Below are 13067 nucleotides of genomic sequence, written 5' to 3' on the forward strand. Positions count from 1 at the left end.
ACCACACCCGGCTAATTTTCTTTTGATTTATTGTAGAGATGAGGTCTCACCAAGTTGCCCAGGCGGGTCTCGAACCCGCGGGCTCAGGCAGCCCACTCACCTCAGCCTCCCAAGGCATGGGATTACAGGCTGAGCCACCAAGCCCGGCAGGCAGTGGGATTCTTACAGAGGAAGAGGGAGCTGGAGTTGCAGCTCTGAGAACTAGGCTCTGTTTTGACTGTTTGGAAGAGCCAGTTAATTGGTAGATGTTTACTGTACGTCCATAGGGCGTCTGATCTCGGGTATTTAGGGGCTGCAGAGTCTGGGGTGCACGTGGGACTAGGTGTGAATATACTGCTAATGATAGAGTTTTCAGTTATGTGATGAAAGACCATTAATGTTTTCTGAGCTGGGGTGTGGTCAGGAGACACACATGGCTTCACCAGCTGCTTACATTTTATGGTAGCACCACACATACAATACTCTGTATATATAAATGTTGCCATAGTAGATTGCACATGCTCAGCCTGGGACCATCTTTTTTGTCTGGATGTCTCTGCTTGGTACCTGATAATAGCATTTTGCACAAAGTATGCGTTTCATTTATTCTTTCAGGGATTTTAAACAGGAGAGACACTTGACCTGATTGGATTCAGAAAATTCTCTGTGACTTGCTTTGTAAGAACAGATGAAGACAATGAGACTAACTTGAAGACAGTTGCTGTGTATCTCATGTGAGATGGCAGTGGCAGATCTTTTGGAGCTGTTTTTGGCACTGGGGTTAGGGGCGTAAGTGAGACAAGGTCCTGGCCCTTGCTTGTTGGATACCTGTTATGTGTTGATATGCCAAGTATTGTTTGTACTTCATCTCATTTAAGCCTCTCCATGATCCTTTTCAGACAGGTGGCATTAACTTGTAAGATAACTTTAATTAATTTGCCCAAGTTCACACAACTAATGAGTGATATAGCTTCACTTTCAAACCCACGTCCTCCTGGCTGGGTCTCCTCTCAAATATGGTCCGGAGTGACTCGGAAACCATGAGATGATGACATTGTGATAATCCCTACCATAGAGGTTTGAATGAAGTGCTCTGGAAACGGGGATTAACTTCCCAGTGGAGTCAGGAGCTAAATTGTGTTGGTGTCTTGCATAACATGGTTATATCAGCTGATTTGGGGAATGTAAGAGTGTTGATGGCTTGCTTTGTGGAAAAAAGCTTATATAGATACATTTTTCTCTCTTTGATGCTGTCCTGCCATCCTGAAAAAGTAGCACCTACCTGTGCAAGACATGGGGGATGCAAGGGGTCACAGATCTCCATCACCCATGAAAAGGGACCTGGATGGGTGGATCTCTGTGTCTGGCCCTCATGTTTTTTGGCTGTGTGCCACATGAGCCCTGCAGCAGCTCAGCACCTCAGACAGTGGGAAGACCAGCTCGTATGCTTGGCACTGGGTGGAGGGCACACAGTGTCCCAGGAGAGCAGGGGCTGGATCTCATTGTTTCAGATTGCCCTGAGTCCTCCTCTACCCTAACCCATCGGTAATATTGCTGTCTCATAAAATGAAGAAAATTGCCAGTGTCCTAAACACTGAAGTCTGGTGTTTCATGGTATATCCTTATGGTGACTCTCACGGGTTTCATTGATCTGAATTAGCCTGCCCTATCTCATACTGCTTGAGTCTTCTCTCCCTACTGTTTCGTCACTACGAGGAGTCGGAATCTTTTCCAAACTGATGAGAGCAAGGTTCTACTTCATGTAAAACCTGACAGTGGGTTCCTTAACAGTTGGAGTAAAATCCAGACTCCTTTCTGTGGTCTGCAGAGTGCTGACATGATTTGGTCTTGGCTTCTGTTCTCTCCTCTCCCTCTTGCTTACTGGGCTGTAGCACCCTTCTTCCAGATCTCCGTGTTGCTTTCTTCTGACCACGTCCCTAAGCCCCATTCCTGTGTGGTTAGTGTAATGCGATGTCATTTGTGTTTTGGGTATCAGGCCTCCCACTGCGAGAACATGCAGGCACTCTGCCTCTTCTCTATCTCCTAGTCCCTAGAGCAGTGACCATGTGGTAGAACTTGGTAAGCATCTGTTGAATGAATGAGGAATGACTAAACTAGTGCCATACATGATGGCACCCACAGTTACTAGTGTTTTTATTTACTTATTTTTGAGTCGGAGTCTCACTCTGTTGCCCAGGCTGCAGTACAGTGACATGCTCACGGCCACCTCAGCCTCGACCTGCTAGGCTCCAGCGATCCTTCTGCCTCAGCCTTCCAAGTAGCTGGAACTACAGGCGCGCGCTACCACACCCGGCTAATTTTTTGATTTATTGTAGAGATGAGGTCTCACCAAGTTGCCCGGGCGGGTCTCGAATCTGCAGGCTTAGGCAATCCACTCACCTCAGCCTCCCAAAGGCGCGGGATTACAGGCTGAGCCGCTGAGCCACCGAGCCCGGCTCTTTTTTCTTTTTGAGTTGAAGTCTCACTCTGTTGCCCAGGCTGGAGTGCAGTGGCTCACTCATGGCCACTACAGCCTCCACCTGCTGGGCTCAGGCGATCCTGCTTCAATCCTTCCAAGTAGCTGGAACAAGAGGCATGCGCCACCATGCCCAGCTAATTTTTTGATTTATTGTAGAGATATGAGCTCTTGCCATGCTGCCCAGACTGATCTCAAAAAACCCATGGGCTCAGACAATCCTCTTGTCTCTACCTCCCAAAGTGCTGGTTTTATAGGCATGAATCACTGTGCCTAAAAACTGATGTTTTCTAAACAGAGAACATTCTTGTTTTTGCATCAGCCTCCTTTCATAAAGCACTTTACTCATCCTGTTACTTAGTGCCTATTTGTGGTTTAAAATAAGAAGGGAAGTGGGAGGGGGTAGGGCTCACAAACTACCTACAGGGCACAATGTTCATTATCTGATACCCAATCCCTACCACTACAGTATGTCCATGTAACGAATATGCATGTGTTCCCCCAAATTTAAAATAAAAAAGAAAATAATTTTGTGACATTAAAATAGGGCCTAGATTTCAGGCTGGCTGGTATTGGGCAGTTCACTTCAGGTCATGTTGATGTGTGGAAGTCCAGGCTCATGCCTAGAACCCTAGTGTGTCTGGTTTGGCCTCTCTGGGAAGAAGGCGAGGCTGAGAAATGGAGTGGTCTCATAGGCTTGCTCTGGGTGACTCTCCGGGAGACATTGCCCTCACTTGTGTGCCTACTGTAACGGGAGCCCTTCTCTTTCTTGCATGCTGTAGAAGATGGCAGTGAACGTATATTCAACGTCAGTCACCAGTGATAACCTAAGTCGACATGACATGCTGGCCTGGATCAATGAGTCTCTGCAGTTGAACCTAACAAAGATTGAACAGTTGTGCTCAGGTAAGAAATCTCCTAGAGTGTTTTTCTAGGCAAGCCTGCAGGACCTTTGGGAATGTACATGTCTGTATCTGATTGCAAGATCACAGAGAGAGCTTCAGGGTCTGTGTTAGGGCTGTCCTGTCTGTTTTTCTCAGCTCTGCCTTGTTTCTGCTTTAAGAACTTAAAAAGAGAGTGCTCTGGCCTGTTGGGCCACCATCTTTTGTTGTAGAGGCTGAACTCTGAGGCCTGCAGCCCTGACTGCAGGTCTTTTCTCTTGTGCATCTAGATTTCACATTTTATTTGAGGACAGTAATTGTACTACTGTTACAGTTTCTTATTCTGAAGAAGCACAAGACCCATGTCAGGCAAATGCCATTTCAGCCACAATATTATTAAGTTGTTTAACAATAGTTTGTCAAAAAGGTTAACGGTTTAAAATACAAAAACATGGTCTCTTTTTTCTTTCTTTTTTTTTTTTTGTTTTGAGTCAGGGTCTCACTCTGTCACCTAGGCTGGAGTGCAGTGGCATGATCATGGCCATTGCAGCCTCGACCTGCTGGGCTCAGGCGATCCTTCAGCCTCAGCATTCCAAATAGGTGGAACCACAGGTGCACATTACCATGCCTAGCTAATTTATTTGTTGTAAAGACAGGTCTCACGGTGTTGCCCAGGCTGGTCTCGAACCCCTGGGCTCAGGCAGTCTTCTCTCCTCAGCCTCCCAAAGTGCTGTGATTACAGGTTTGAGCCTTTGACCTGGCAGGTCTCTTTCTGTATATGCTAACTGTGTAATATTTAGAAAACTAAAAAGAAGATTTTTTTTTTTTTTGAGTTGGAGTCTCACTCTGTCACCCAGGCTGGAGGGCAGTGGCACACTCCCGTCCACCACAACCTCAACCTACTGGGCTCAGGCGATCTTCTGCCTCAGCCTTCCAAGTAGCTGGAACTACAGGCATGCGTTATCATGCCTGGCTAATTTTTTGACTTACTGTAGAAATGAGGTCTCACCAAGTTGCCCAGGCTGGTCTCGAACCCCATGGGCTTAAGTAGTCCTTTCACCTTGGCCTCGCTGGTATTATTATAGGCATGAGCCACCGTGCATGCCCAGAAGATTTAAAAATACCTGGAAGTCTATTATTCAGAGAAAGTCACAATTGGATTTTTTTTGGTCACCTTTTTGTGTATATTCCAGCTTTTTTCATTTACCGTTGTATTGTAGATATTCTTCAGTGTCATTTAGTAACTTGGAAATGCTTATTTTGAGTGGCTGTGTACTTTTTCTGTGGATTTTCTGGAGTTGTTTAATCTTATCCCAGTTTTGGGGCATTTAGGTTGTTTCCAATTTTTCCTTTGTATATAATGACTAGATTGAATATATATATATATATATATAGTAGAGACAAGGTCTCACCAATTTTCCCAGGCTGGTCTCAAACCCCTGGGCTAGACGGTCCTCTCATCTCTGCCTCCCAAAGTGCTGGGATTGCAGGTTGAGCCACCGCACCAGACCTTGATTTTTTAATAAAATATATATATATATTTGATTTTTTAATAAAAAATATATATGTATTTGATTTTTTAATAAAAAAAAAATATATATATATTTGTTTGTTTGGAGTAGGAGTCCACTCTGTTGCCCAGGTTGGAGTGTAGTGGCACGCTCATGGTCACTACAGCCTCGACCTACTGGGCTCAGGCCGTCCTTCCGCCTCAGCCTTCCAAGTAGCTGGAACCGCAGGCATGTGCTGCCATGCCTGACTACTTTTTTTTTTATTGTAGAGATGAGGTCTTGCCAAGGTGCCCAGGCTGGTTTTGAACCCCTAGGCTCAGGCAGTCCTCTTGCGTTGGCCTCCCAAAGTGCTGGGATTATAGGCTTGAGCCACCATGCCCGGCTCCAGTTTACTCTTGATGGGCACCCAGATTGATTTCATGTTTTTGCTATTGTCGTTAGTGCTGTGATAAACATGTGAGTGCAGGTGTCTTTTTAGTAGAGGTGTTTATGCTCCTTTGGCTATATACCCAGTAGTGGGATTGCTGGGTCAAATGAGAAATCTGTTTTTAGTTCTTTGAGAAATGTTCACACTGCTTTCCACAGAGTCTGAACTAGTTTCCCACCAACAGTGTGGGAGCATTCCCTTTTCTCTGCAACCTCGCCCACGTCTGGTTTTTTTTTTTTTTTTTTTTTTTGAGTTGGAGTCTCACTCCTGTCACCCAGGTTGGAGTACAGTGGCACACTTTCGGCCACCACAGCTTGACCTGCTGGGCTCAGGCAATCCTTCCCCTCAGCCTTCCAAGTAGCTGGAACTACAGACGCATACTACCAAGCCCAGCTAGTTTTTGTGATTTATTGTAGAGACGAGGTCTCACCAATTTTCCCAGGCTGGTCTCAAACCCCTGGGCTAGGCAGTCCTCTCATCTCTGCCTCCCAAAGTGCTGGGATTACAGGTTGAGCTACCGTACCAGACCTTGATTTTTTAATAAAAGCCATTCTTACTGGTGTGAGATGGATCTCATTGTGGTTTTGATTTGCTTTTCTCTGATGATTAGTGATGTTGAAATTTTTGTTTTTTTATTTTATTTTATTTTTTATTTTTTTGAGTTGGAGTCTCACTCTGTCGCCCAGACTGGAGTGCAGTGGCCACTTCTGGCCACCGCAGCCTTGACCTGCTGGACTCCGGCGATCCTTCCACCTTAGCCTTCCAAGTAGCCGGAGTTACAGGCATGTGCTACCATGCCCGGCTGATATTTTGATTTATTGTAGAGATGAGGTCTCGCCGCCCAGGTGAGTCTCGAACCCACGGGCTCAGGCAATTCACTCACCTCAGCCTCCCAAAGGCGCAGGATTACAGGCTGAGCCACCGAGCCTGGTTTGAAATTTTTTTTTTTGCGTTGGCGTCTCACTCTGTTGCCCAGGCTGGAGCGCAGTGACACACTATGACCACAGCAACCTCAACCTGCTGGGCTCAGGTGATCCTTCCACCTCAGCCTTCCAAGTAGCTGGAACTATATTTGTGTGCCACCATGCCCAGCTAATTTTTCTTGATTTATTATAGGGATGAGGTCTCACCAAGTTGCCCAGGCTGATCTCGAACCCCTGGGCTCAGGCAATCCTCTCACCTCAGCCTCTCAAAGTGCTGGGATTAACAGGCATGAGCCACCTTACCCAGCCTGTATATCATCCTTTGAGAAGTGTTTTTTTTGCTCACTTTTCAGTGGGGCAATTAGGTTTTTCTCTGCTTAAGTTCTTTGTAGAATCTGGATATTGGTCTCTTGTTGAGTGATGGTTTTCTTGTGCTGTGCACAGACCAATGGAACAGAAGCTCTTAAGCCTGATTAGGCCCCACTTCCCAATTTTGGTTTTTGCTGCTTTTGCTTTTGAGTTGTTGATTATGAATTTATTGCCTAGGCCAGTGTCCAGAAGAGTTTCCTAGGCTTTTTTCTAGGGTTTTTACAGTGTTAGTACTTATATTTAAGTTATTAATCCATCTTGAGCTAATTTGTGCATATGGAGAGCAGAAGAGGTCCAGCTTCATTCTTCTGTTGTGGTTAGCCAGTTTTCCCAGCACCGTTTGTTAAATAGCATGTCCTTTCCCGTGTTTCTTTTTGTCAACTTTGTGAAAGATGAGATGGTTGTAAGGCAGAGCTTTTATTTTGGGTTCTCTATTCTATTCCATTGGTCTATGCATCTATTTTTGTACCAGTACCATGCGTTTTGGTTACTGTAACCTTGTAGTAAAGTTTGAAGTCTGGCAATGTGATGCCTCTGCTTTATTCTTTTTGCTTAGGATTGCTTTGGCTATTTGGGCTGCTCTGAACCATGTGGTTTCTGAATGTTCTAGTTCTTCATCTGTGAACTGCAGCTGTAGTACCTGGTCCACTTCTTGGCAGTGTAAGGATCACCTGTAACAATAGTGCTAAGATATCGATTGTGTCAGATTCTGGAGGTGAGTGCAGATTTCTCAGAGGGGAGCACATCTTTATTTTATAGATGAAGACACTGCCCATGGCACAGCTTCTATATTATGGAACTGATTTTGAGTCCGATCTTTCTGAGTACACAGCCCACATGCTTTCTGCTGCATACATGTTACAGCTTCTTCTTTTTTTTGAGTTGGAGTCTTACTCTGTCACCCAGACTGGAGTGCAGTGGCACACTCCCAGCCACCACAGCCTTGACATGCTGGTCTCCAGCGATCCTTCCACCTCAGTCTTCCAAGTAGCTGGAACTACAGGTGCACGCTACCATGCCCGGCTAATTTTTGATTTATTGTGGAGATGAGGTGTTGCCAAGTTGCCCAGGCAGATCTCGAATCCTCAGGCTCAGGCAATTCACTCACCTCAGCCTCCCAAAGTGCTGGGATTACAGGCTGAGCCACCAAGCCCGACTCAGACATAACTTTCAAAGCAGGAGTAAGTTTTTCCCAGAGAGGACATGGTCTGAGGCCTCTATTGGGCATCTGCTGGCTGCCAGTGGGGTGGCTGAGTTTTATCAGCACATGGGCTCCCTGTCTCCAGTGGCTTTTTGCTTGGCTCTCATAGGAAGATCAGGCAAGGATAACATCCAGTGACAGAGATAGTTGTCACGCTGTTTCAAGATTCATTGTTACATTCTGTAGTCTCCCCATTTTGGAGAGCTCGTCATTAAGTTTTATAGAAAGGTAGTCATCAGGAAAAATATCTGATCACAGATAGTGATTTGGTTGAGGGATTGCTTTTGTATTGGTTGCTTTTGTCAGCCATTCTTCTGTTGCTTCAGTTCTATTCCATATTCAAGCCACTTTACCTTTTCTGTCTTTTTTTTTTTGAGTCGGTGTCTTACTCTGTCACCCAGGCTGGAGAGCAGTGGCACGCTCACAGCCATCGCAGCCTTGACTTACTGGCTTAGGTTATCCTTCTGCCTCAGCCTTCCAAGTAGCAGGGACCACAGGCACATGCCACCACACGTGGCTAATTTTTGATTTATTGTAGAGACAAGATCTCGTGAAGTTGCCCAGGCTGGTCCAACCCCTGGGTTCAGGCAATCCTTTGCCTCCACCTCCCAAAGTGCTGGAATTATAGGCATGAGCCACTGTGCTCAGCCTCCCTCTGCATTTTTCAAGAGCCTAACAAGGTGCTTTGCACACGTGGAGGGTCCTCACTGAAAGTTCTCGGCTGTCTCCTTCTTCCTTGCCGTCTCCCTTCCAACATGGCCTCCTTTGTGGTTCCTGTGCTGCAGAGAATGGGAGAGGTGCTCAGATGTTCCCAGGCTAAGCTAGAGTGCTTTTTCCTTAGCTTATTGTGGGCCCTGATAGTCCTTGAGTTCAGGTAACCTTGCCCTGTAACACTGTTAGTGACTTGGCCCTCTACTCTCAGGGTGTGTTACCTCATCCCCGACTGGGTCGCCCCTACTTGGATCTGGTCTCATATTTCTCATGTAGGGTACTTTTGCCCCCCATCTCATTATTTAAATCCTTTGTTGTAAAAGCTTTGTTTTCTCCTTGGCTTGGCTCCCTGTTTCAGGTACTCCATTTGGGGCCATGATTCCACCCAGGCCTGAGGAACATCTTCACAAAGTTCTGAATTCTGTTTTTCTTCTTCTTCTTCTTCTTTTTTTTTTTTTAAATAGAAACAAGGTCTTGCTATGTTGCCCAGGCTGGCCTCGAACTCCTGGGCTCAAGTAATCCTCTCGCCTTGGTCTCCCAAAGTGCTAAGGTGACAGGTGTGAGCCTCTGCGCCCAGCTTGTTTTCCTCCTGAAGGTCTTTTGGATCTAGCCCCTTCTCAGATTTATCACTGATGCCACCCTCCTGACAGGCACTGGGTTTCCTTTACGTTCTCCAGCCCTACCTTCTCTCTTGTCATACCACTTAAGTCTACAGCCTCACAGAGACAATTTCCATCATCACACTTCTGCTCAGAGAAATATCTCTTCAAACTTTTAATCACTCTTTTTAAAATTTTATTTAAATTTATTTTTTGTTTTTAGAGACAAGATCTCACTATGTTGCTCAGTGAACTGCGCTCAAGTGATCCTCCTGCCTCGGATCCCAAAGTGCTGAGATTGCAGGTGTGCGCCACCATGCCTGGCCTTTAAACTTTTATGCTTAGCTTGTCAAGCACCTCCTTGATTTTTTTCTTTTCTTACTTAACTAAAGCAAAACAAACAGAAGACGAGAAGCTTAGTTTTTTCTGATAAGTAATAGGTTTTCATTTTAGAGAGGTGTTACGAAGAAAACCACAGTCTGCTGTAATGTCACAAATTAGTGTGTCATTGTTATCTTCTTTTTTTTGAGTTAAAGTCTTACTCTGTCGCCTAGGCTGGAGTGCAGTGGCACGCTCATGACCACCATAGCCTCTACCTGCTGGACTCAGGCGATCCTTCAACTTCAGCCTTCCAAGTAGCTGGAACTACAGGCATGTGCCACTACACACCTGGCTAATTTTTTGATTTGTTGTGGAGATGAAGTCTTGCTAAGTTGCCCAGGCTCGTCTCACACCCCTGGGCTCAGGCAGTCCTCTTGCCTAAGCCTCCCAAAGTGCTGGGACTGCAGGCATGAGCCAATGCGCCCAGCCATTATTATCTTTTATCTGTATTTTTTTTCCTAGTTATGGCTTTATTCATTGAGTGCTTTGCATAGGCGAGGCATTTTCCAAAGTGTTCTACATACGTAATTTGGAAGGTAAGGACCATCATCCCCATTTTATAATTAGGGAAACTGAGGCGTAGAGTGGTTAAACAACTTACGGTCACTCATTTTAGTTGAACTTTCTTGTAGTATTTGTCCATAATTTGAAAACATAGTTGACATACTGTATATACAGTTTTTACTTTTTGAATAACTAAAAGTTTTAAGGTGATTTAAAATTCAGAAGGAACAAAAAGATAAACAGTGAAGAATTTTTCTTTCAACTCTGCCTTTCAGCCACCTACTTCCTTTCCCTGGAGGGAGCCAGTGCTATCAGTTGGGTTGTCTCTAGAGAGGGTGTATGTATGTACAAGCAGAAACATCTATCTACTCATATTCTGTGTGTGGTTTCTCCCTTCAAACAAATGGTGGCGTCCTTCATCACACTGTTTCATTCTAGAGAGCATTTCTTCTTTTTTTTTTTGGGTTGGAGTCTCATTCCGTCGCCCAGACTGGAGTGCAGTGGCACGCTCATGGCCACAACAGCCTCGACCTGCTGGGCTCCGGCGATCCTTCTGCCTCAGCCTTCTGAGTAGCCGGAATTATAGGCACGCGCTACCACGCCCGGCTGATTTTTTTATTTATTATAGAGATGAGGTCTCGCCAAGTTGCCAGGGTGGGTCTCGAGCCCACGGGCTCAGGCAATCCACTCACCTCGGCCTCCCAAAGCGCTGGGATTATAGGCTGAGCTACCGAGCCTGGCTTGGAGAGCATTACATAGCTGCATATCAGATGCTGCTTCATGTTCTTTTAGGTCTCTGTGGTGCTGTAGTTTCTTTGTATCAGTCCCCATTGACAGACAGTTCATTGTGCTTCAAGTCTGTTTTTCTTTTTTTTTTTTTTTTTGAGTTGGAGTCTCACTCTGTTGCCCAGACTGGAGTGCAGTGGCTGCTCCCGGCCACCGCAGCCTCGACCTGCTGGGCTCTGGCGATCCTTCTGCCTCAGCCTTCCAAGTAGCCGAAATTACAGGCATGCACTACCACGCCCGGCGGCTGATTTTTTGATTTATTGTAGAGATGAAGTCTCGCTGCCGAGGCAGGTCTTGAACCCACGGGCTCAGGCAATCCATTCACCTCAGCCTCTCAAAGGCGCGGGATTACAGGCTGAGCCACCGAGTCTGACTTTTTTTTTGAGTTGGAGTCTCACTCTGTCACCCAGACCGGAGTGCAGTGGCCACTCTTGGCCACCGCAGCCTTGACCTGCTGGGCTCTGGCGATCCTTCTGCCTCAGCCTTCAAAGTAGCTGGAACTACAGGCGCGTGCTACCACACCTGGCTAATTTTTTGATTTACTGTAGAGATGAGGTCACGCCAAGTTGCCCAGGCAGGTCTCGAACCCGCGGGCTCAGGCAATCCACTCATCTCAGCCTCCCAAGGCGCGGGATTACAGGCTGAGCCACGGACCGCGGCTCAGTTTGTTGTTCTTATAGACTGGTACAGTAAGGCACATATACATTCACATGTGTTTTACAGTGTGAATTTCCTGCCTTAAAACTAAAATAGCACTTTTCCCATGTTGGAATATCTTGAGCCTGACATTTAATGTCTGCATTAATAACTTCTGACAGCCCTCTCTTTTCAAATTTTATTCATCTTTTAAGATGACTTGTGTCAGGCGGGGCGTGGTGGCTCACACCTATAATCCCAGTACTTTGGGAGGCTGAAGTGAGAGGATTGCCTGAACCCAAGGTTTGAGACCAGCCTGAGCAACTTGGGAGACCTCATCTCAATGATAAACAAAAAAATTAGCTGGGTGTGGTGGTGCATGCCTGTAATTTCAGCTACTTGGAAGGCTGAGGCAGAAGGATCACCTGAACCCAGCAGGTCAAGGCTGTGGTGGCCTTGAGTGTGCCACTGCACTCCAGCCTGGGCAACAGAGTTAAGACTCCCAACTCAAAAAAAAAAGGATGACTTATGTGTCTCTTAACTCCCTAAAGCCTGAAAACTCTTTAACAGTGTTTCCTGTGTGTCAGTATTAAACAGGGAGTTCTTAATCTGGGGTATCCTGATGGGCGATCTGTGTATTCTGTGCAGAATATTAGCTGCAGCTTCATTTAATTCCCCAAGGGATTCTTGACATGAAGGGGTTGAGAACCCATACATGTGAGACACACAAGTGTTTGTGCCTTGGTTGGTGGTCTCTGTTTGCGGCATAGAGCCTATTCTGCTGGAGCTGCAGCCGTCAGTGCAGGCGCAGTGGCTGAGCTTGTGACGAAGTTTGTGTTCCCTGATCTATCTGTATTCATGGCACAGGTTACGTGGGCCTGTAGATTGTTGGGCCAGTAACTACTCACGAGGGACCCTGCTTGGGTAGCTAGTCTTTACCCTGGCTATGGCCTTACTTATTAAGGTAGAGGCTGGAAGGAAGACCCCCTTTAACCTGTTCTGTCTCCAGTTGAACATTTATAGGCCACGAGTTTTCAGCTCTCTTCCTGTGTGAAGCAGCTGGTGTACTTTTTTCATTTAAAAAATTACCTTTTCTTGTATTCTGATTATAGAAATAGTATTTACTCTAGTTCATCATTCAGTATCTAAAAAATAGAATGCATTTAGTGCTGCCTCCCAGAAATGGCTACTACTGACCTTTTTTGATCTATAAAACACTAAATTTATGTGGCTTAACTTAATACATTGTGTTTTCTTCTAGACTTTTTTCTAAGTGCATATATTTCAAGATGGATAGTTTACATATATGAAGATGCTTTATAGATAGGTTTTTGTATTTTGTTTTTGCTTTCTTTTTTTTTTGAGTGGGGGGTCTCACTCTGTTACCCAGACTGGAGTGTGGTGGTATGATCACAACTTACCACAGGCATGTGCCACCATGCCTGGCTAATCTTTTGGATTTCTTTGTAGAAACAGGGTCTTAGCCAGGCTCGGTGGCTCAGCCTGTACTCCCGCGCCTTTGGGAGGCTGAGGTGAGTGGATTGCCTGAGCCCGCGGGTTCGAGACCCACCTGGGCAACTTGGCGTGATCTCATCTCTACAATAAATCAAAATGAGCCGGGTGTGGTAGCATGTGCCTGTAGTTCCAGCTACTTGGAAGGCTGAGGCGGAAGGATCGCTGGAG

At 45.9% G+C, this 13067-nt stretch overlaps 1 protein-coding gene across 7 annotated transcripts in view; it reads left to right on the forward strand.

The window, feature by feature from the left end:
* MAPRE1 (microtubule associated protein RP/EB family member 1) overlaps window positions 1-13067 on the forward strand; it is a 46244-nt gene that overhangs the window by 2155 nt on the left and 31022 nt on the right. For 5 of the 7 annotated variants that reach the window (XM_021719008.1, XM_008070946.1, XM_008070945.1 and 2 more), the window contains exon 2: window positions 3238-3361. In XM_021719008.1, coding sequence (XP_021574683.1) covers window positions 3241-3361 — 121 coding nt within the window. In that variant the 5' untranslated portion in view covers window positions 3238-3240. The remainder of the gene's footprint in view (window positions 1-3237; window positions 3362-13067) is intronic. The other 2 variants (XM_021719010.1, XM_021719012.1) reach the window with 2 other exon arrangements.

The sequence above is a fragment of the Carlito syrichta genome, unplaced genomic scaffold (genome assembly GCF_000164805.1).
Source record: "Carlito syrichta isolate Samal-C Ts95f unplaced genomic scaffold, Tarsius_syrichta-2.0.1 Scaffold314071, whole genome shotgun sequence".
In the NCBI taxonomy this organism is placed as follows: domain Eukaryota; kingdom Metazoa; phylum Chordata; class Mammalia; order Primates; family Tarsiidae; genus Carlito; species Carlito syrichta.